The sequence below is a fragment of the Barbatula barbatula genome (assembly GCF_947034865.1).
Source record: "Barbatula barbatula genome assembly, chromosome: 13".
NCBI classification, from domain to species: Eukaryota; Metazoa; Chordata; class Actinopteri; order Cypriniformes; family Nemacheilidae; genus Barbatula; species Barbatula barbatula.
The window spans coordinates 19,166,314-19,173,841 of NC_136776.1; the positions used below are offsets into that span (position 1 = coordinate 19,166,314).

The following is a 7,528-nucleotide window of genomic DNA, read 5'->3' on the forward strand; positions in this document are numbered from 1 at the left end:
ATTATTCAATAAAAAATATAATTAAAGGAGCAATGTGAAGATTTTAGCTGCATCTACAGGGGGGGTTGCGTATTGCAACCAACGTTTATCTACACCCCTCCCTTTAAAAGTACTACGGTGGCAGACACAGGTCTAAGATGTTGTCCTGTTTTCGCTTCTTTGCCGAAGGAGATAACGTATTTACGAAACATGCTCTGTTGAAACATACAGCAGTTTGTCCGTTCAGGGCACCTGTAGAAACAACATGGTGAATTCCATGTAAGGGGACTCGCGGTGTATGTAGATAGAAATAGCTCTTTCTCAGGTAATAAAAACATAACGCTTCATTATGTAAGGTCTTTATACATAGTTACGTATATTAAATAGCATTTCTCTCAAATGCAGCCCTCCAAAAACTAAACACTGGACCTTTAAATGATATTTAAAAAAAAGATTTGAATAACATGCACCTATAATCGCACATAAAAATACCAGGAACATGTTGACGAATTTGACTTTACAATTATTAATATAAATGTACTTTTACATAATTGCAATAGGATTCGTCTAAAAAACAACAGTTCCTGCACAGATTTCTGGGACAAAAGATTATTGTCAATAATATTTGACTGTTGTTTGTATGGCACACAGCGGTGAACGCTCTCATGTTACGGTGTCGGCATTCATGTGTGTCTGGGTTCATAATTATCAGATTATTTTCTCAGCATCAGACATTGGAGCGGGCATGCTCTGACAGTTTGGTAAACTCTGATTTAGGTGACCTCACCTGACACGAATGTGCTATCTTCTGTTTATCGCCACCTGCAGTACTCCATTTCTTGCGTCTTAAATTCGCAAACTGAATTTCCGGGATAGATTTCGGTGGAGCTAATGCTAACATAATTTCAAGCTTCCTTTAGATCAGCTGCTTTCTCTCACCCTTCCCCCATTTATGTGAAGGAAGATTAGATTGACTCCCAGGGGTAAAACAAGGGAACCGGCTAGTTTAAACCACCAGCTGTAGGAAACAGTGCAGACGTTTTGTCTAAAACAGCAGGTTTGCTTAGATTTAGCCCTTAGTTTTATATAAAAACTTTATTCGTTTGACATGGTGTTGGTCATGTCCACGAGTGTATTGTGGGTATTAGCTTTAGACTGGTACATCAAAAGAAACTATAAGATAAGATATGGAAAAAGATGATAAAAAAGTATCCTACAGTAGATGAAAAAGGGTGTATAAAGGGGGGGATAAAAAATGTATAAAATAAAAGCCTTAATGTAATCTTTTGTGAAATAAATGATCTCTAAAATCTATCAAAATTAAACTAACACTGAAATAAAAACGCACGAAGCAATATAATAAATAAATAAATGTGATAAAAGCACTGCTAGTGCTAATAATGAACAGGAATACTCAAAATATAACAAAAATCGAAGTATTCGTAGAATTAAAAAAAGCTCAATTAACTTTGGTAGAGACTCACAATAGTAAGCAAATACTACGATGCCCAAGCAACTACTCAGAACATCCAAGTAACGTCATAACAACACACTCAAAACCTTGGAAACCCCACAGCAATCCGGACAATTTGTCAAATAAATTGTTCTGCGTCTTTTTGTGAGTTTATGGCCTTCTGTGAATCTAATACCGTGTTACTACTGCAAATGGCATTGTCATATTATGCATATTTTATAGCACTATAATAAAAACCAGCAGATTTACAGTCTGTGCTGTTTGATCGAAGATGAACATGTTTTTATAAGAGTACATTAACAGCAATTACAGGTTTCTGTGAAAACAAGCCACTCTAATGTGAAAAGAGTCATTTTTTTCTAGCCATTACCAAAGCTCAGAAACATCCAATTTCTTTGTCTTTTTCAGTCACTTTCAGTCTTCCTTTAAAAAGGAAGAGGTCATTTGAATGTGCTGGCGCATATTTCTCACTCGTAATTCTGCCTTTGCTGGTAGACGATCACATTTCAACACCTGCTTTTCCAACCTCTGGTTAAAAAAAACAAAACCAAATGAATGAATAGAGATGTTTTGTCTTCGGGCTTATAAACATCAAGAGGGTTTGCGGCTGCCAACTACCACACATAATTATACCTACGTTGTGGGTGGACAAGCTAACAATAGCGCTCTGTCTGCAAAGCGACGTTATCTTTCGAAGGAGTTCTTCCTGAAGGCACTTGAATGTAAAAAAAGTTGTACTTTTTGTACCCAAATAGATTTTTTAAAATATAATCATATAATTTGCTATGAAAAGCTAAAGTCTTAGCACACAGAGAGGTGAACCGCCTAGTGGTGGCCGCCATTTTTAGATCACATGACACGGTTTTGCACTAAATGAATTGGTTAGCTACACGAAACAAAAAGTTTTAAAGCATTTTACACCCAAAGCAAATGAAGTTGTGCAGACTTCTCACAGGTTCATGTTCGTAATGGATTACGCTGTACTGTATGTACGTTGTCAAAACTAGGTCAAAGAAGGCCCAGCGCACACTTCACATCATTTTAATATATTAACTCTGCTGGCTGTGTTCCGTAAGCCGCTGAGAACCATCCACTCGCTTCAGAGTCCTGTGGCAGCTTGTTCCTGCAACACCTAAAGGTTCATGGGAAAATCTGAAATGCAATCATTCTTTTTGTCACATGCGGTCATGCTTCACTTGCGTGTTTGATAGACAGTGAGTAAACAGGGTTTTTCCGTAATGATATTGTTTGCTGTCGTATTACGAATGAGTGGGCGCATGTCAAAACAATTATGGCTTTCGATACGTTGCCTGTTGTTGTACGTTGGCATTTAACAACCGCCTGCATAGAAGCTGAATGCATTTTTAATATCCATCAAATCATAATTTTAAGCTTTTGACTGCACACCCAAAGTCTGCTTTGCATTGCAGTGTATTCTGTTCAAGAACCGACCAACTTGATATGGAAATACTAAGCTGCAAGCAATAAATAGGCAGCTAATGGACTCCCGAAGGTCTAGCTTCAACACTTCCAGTGTAGACAGTATGAAAATGGCGTAGACATGCCTTGATATTTATTATTTTGCCAAAGGCAGCTGTTTTGAATGAATTTTAGCGGTTGTCGAAATATATAAATTGAGTGACACATTCAAACATGCCAAGATACTTGTTGGCACACATGTAACCATGCAAATGAATTCCTCTGATTTGCATTTTGATAAAACCAAAAAGCAGCTTTATATGCCTATAGGCTAACAATATGCTAAATAAATGAAATGAAATGTTCAGCGTTATAATACACGCCACATGTGTTCATACTGTTTCACACACACAACATGTTCTCAGTATCCTTTTTATGCATTTCACCCATCAATACCAACCAGCCCTTAGCTCTTAACCCCGATACAAATCGCATCGCTGTACCGTTTTAATTGACATCAACAGATCACCTCGCAGTGATTGGAGATAAATGAACCCCATTGTTTATTGTGCACATGGCACAATGGCTTTGTGTTCGTGTTGCAGGTTGAGTTTCATTGGGAAGAGGCGTGTTTGTTGTTTCGTCTCGTCTTGTTTATATTGGAAAACAAGCAAATTGATGCTTAGAAAACATAGAGACGTTTGCATCCTCATGCACATACTTCTGCTATCACGACACACTAAAGTCATTTGTGTCCGCATGGACGCTATGCATCATTCCACCGTGACACATTAATGTGCAAGATTCCGTCTGTTTGTTAGTGCACGCTGCCGCTCGGCTCTTAGCCTGGTGTTGATATATCGCCCTTCTCGTCTGCTGTGCAATGCACATATGTTCAACCCAAAGATACAATTATTATTAGTGTGTGTGCGACAAGCATTTATGACTGCCTGTCACTGCATTTATCAAGTTTTTCTTGTTTACATATTTTCGCTTGGTAAAAGGGACAGTTCACCCCCCCAAAAAATGATAACAAAAAAATGTCATTTTCCACAGATCCTCAAGACAATGCCAAGAGAAAAATCAACATGCAAATTCCTCCATGGGGTGTCATCACCACAAAGCAGCACCCAGACTCCAGATCCAAACCTGGGGTGAACGTCAATGGAGCCACGCCAACCATCTCAGGCATCCAAATTCTTACATTGTTACCCATAATGCTGCTCTTTCTCTCGTCTGATGCTGTCTGACGCTCATGGTCCAGAGCACAGACATAATTGGAGTATAAAAGAGAGACTCATGCATTGCACTAGTTCCCTTGTTACACGTCAGCCTCCCCAGGATGTGACTATTCACGTTGACTGTTCAAAAACCACCGCTTATTCGTACTGTTTATTCGTTCTGTCCTGTTTTAAAGGGTTTTGTGTAGCTACTAAGTAGTGTACTGTTAAGGAAATGTACAGTAAGAGAATATTGTTACTTTTATTATAGTTGATGGTTTACTGGTCAATTTCAGATAATCTATGAATGATTTACAAATATGCTTGTCGAGTTCGGCACGTTTGAGAATAAAACGTATAAAGAGATAGTTGGAATGGCTGCATGTGATTTGCTGTATGTGTGGAAAAATATTCGAGGACGAATGAGGACTTTTAATATTTTATCTGCTTGTAGATCTATATTTTAATGTCTACCTGGGTGAATCTCAGCAAGAAATGCCTGGGTCATTTTCACCTCAATATATAAGTAAACAGAAATGAAATTGAAAAAAAAATGTAAATAGGAAAAAAATGTACTTTCCATTTTTGCCATGATTTATTTTACAGTGCACATTACCCTCCTCAATTCTTATTAATACCACCTAATACCAGTTATTTAGTAAATCAATATTTTATTTTGATTTAATAAATATTAGCATAATAACAATTCAAACGGCTACATTGTTCTGCTTTACAAATCTGCTGTATTGCAATTGCCACATTTCAGAAATAAAGATTTCGTTCACACTTCAGTATAGGGGGGAATTGTCGCTATTAACAAACCATTAACTACGACTTTCCCCCCCAATAAACTCTTAATTAGTAAGGGAGTTGTTAGGATTAGGGATGTAGAATATGGTCATGCAGAATATGTGCTTTATAAGTATTAATAAACAGCCAATATGCCAATAATAGGCGTGCTAAAAAACAGTTAGTTAAAAGTAAGAATTGGCATTTGAAGCGACACCAAAATTTCTGTTTTCATTTAACTCAGTAAAATTATTTTTGGGTTAAACATGATTTGGGGAAATGTACTGTGGGGTTAAAAATACCCAGACATTCATTTACAATTTGCCTTTTCACGAGATTTACCCAATTGTTTTTGCAATTGTAGGTTTTTTGTAAGTCAAATTGTACATTAACATATTTATACTGAGATTTATGTATACAAAGTGTGCATACAGTATGACAATTAACAAAAATAGGTTTTTATTTAATCCTAAAAATTAACTACAGCATTGCATAACGCTGACATTTAACTGTGTTCCCACATGCATTTACCGCTTTCTTTACACAACGTGTGGATGACGTCCAGTCTTAAACTTTGGCTTGAATTCATTAATGTCACTTTTCAATGTAACACTGTCTGACTGTGCGATATAAAACCTTGCATATACAAATCGATAAATAAAATATCTGATTTTAAAGTAGGCCTACAGGTGTCGTTTTGATCTCTCCCTCTCGCCTCTCTTTGAAATGTAGATTTTATTCTTGCACCTCCTAAGTATCAACCACCGAGACATGTAGGCCTAATTCTTATTTGACAGCAGCTTTACATTTGATGTACATGGATTCCAGGCTGCATGCCAGACGAAATCTTTTTGTGACTACTTTGTGTCTCTTACATAAATAATTTCCAACATATTATAGTCAACAGATAAGCAATGTTTGACATTTATACCATCCACACCCAGATAGCACAAACCTGAATCATGTCATCTATACGTGTTTTAATTTATGAGGCTTCGTTTAATCTTCTGGGTTTTGTTGTTTAGTTGCGAATTAACCTGTCAATATTTCCTGGTCTCCTGCCACAATGAAACCCTTTATTTTGCGGTTGCTATGTTTTTGGTGCCAACAAAGTGCATGGCAACTGCCATAGGCATGCCGGAAAATTTCCTTTGAAGGCTTGTAAAGGTGAAGGCTTTATTATTTCTGTACCATCACTTATGACTCACTTTCAGTTTTTCACTGGCACCTATGATCAAACAATCAGGGGTGTCAGAGCTTTTTTCATAGAAAAAATACGATACTGATACGTTCTTTAAACCTATGCAATGGTGTTAAGAGAATAATGTTCCAAAATAATTGTATTGTGTTCTCATTCTAACTAAACTAACTTTGGCATAACTAAATATTTATATTTTTAAGTAACATATTTCAATCCAATAGATCAAAATAATATTTGATGCTTGTTCAATTTACTTAAATAAATCAAGTTAACACAACACAATTATTTTGAACCACTTTACTTAATCCATTTAAGTTGAGATACATAAATGACTACAAATGACTAGTTGTATTAAAGTAGCGTTATAGAAACTAGGCACAGGATTTCCACTTCCCAACATGCTTTGCATGGGGCTGAATAGGTAGAGTAAAAGTAAGTGCTTTGAGGTTAGCCCCGCCCTTCGAGCCTCCGGATCTCCAACCGCCAACTACTTTGGGGTTGGAGAATCCCATGTCTCCAGCCTCTTAGACCCGACTCACCGTCCTCACCACCCTGGCCCCACTAACTGCTACCTCTCCTCATTGACTGCCCCCGTCTACATTCCTTGTCCGAAAAATAACGACTTTCATGTTTCACTTGAATGATTTAATATCACACCACCAAAACAATCGACATTCACAATACGTTGTGTTAAAGTAATCGAGAAAGGCAGTAGGGGTCATCTGCTTACACCTTGCAGGTGTATAAACCCCTCCTTCTTTTTGATTATTCCACAGGACATGATTTGTTCAGTAAAGTTGGCAAAGCGCATTCCAGTGGTTTGACTGGAGTTACTTTAAAGCGTTCCCAGAAGTCCCTGCGCGTAATTTCGAACGTGAATTTGTTGCCGAGAAATATACAGATGAGTATGATGTTTACACACTTTTATTATTTATATCAATCTGATGTCTTCCCATGTTGGATATATGGCGTGAAAACTGAAAACAGCATCATAAACTAGTAATTATAGAGCTTGTTAATCGACATCACGTCGCGTTGAATGTTGCGCCATCTTGGGAGGAAGGCTGCTAGTGCGTTCAATGCAGTGTTTTGTTTTTCTTGTTTGATTGGGAAATATAACTACGGTAGGTCTGTCTTGCTGTGTTAAAAACTGCAATAGCATTACGCAGAGTCGTTCAGGAAAAGTCAATGGTTCTTTCACTTTCGATTTCTCCATATATCAAACAAAACAAGTAACGGTACATATCAAAACAATAATAACAGTGGAGTATTAACCTCCCAAGATGGCGGGGCCACTGCAACATACAACATAGGGCATGGCGTCATCTTCACATTCTCTTATAGTATTCTGAAGTGGTTTCGTATTGTTTAAAGGTGCTCAAATCACTAGATTAAAAAACGCCATGTTAACATGACAATACGCTTCCTTATAGTTTTACTTTAAAA

The 7,528-nt window shown here is 37.3% G+C and overlaps 1 protein-coding gene across 1 annotated transcript in view; it reads left to right on the forward strand.

Annotated features, from left to right (window-relative positions):
* gpc5b (glypican 5b) overlaps positions 1–5,560 on the forward strand; it is a 28,241-nt gene extending 22,681 nt beyond the window's left edge. The window contains exon 9 of the mRNA XM_079470782.1: positions 3,929–5,560. Within this exon, the coding sequence (XP_079326908.1) occupies positions 3,929–4,122 (194 nt within the window). The 3' untranslated portion in view covers positions 4,123–5,560. The remainder of the gene's footprint in view (positions 1–3,928) is intronic.
* The last annotated feature ends 1,968 nt before the right edge of the window (positions 5,561–7,528 follow it).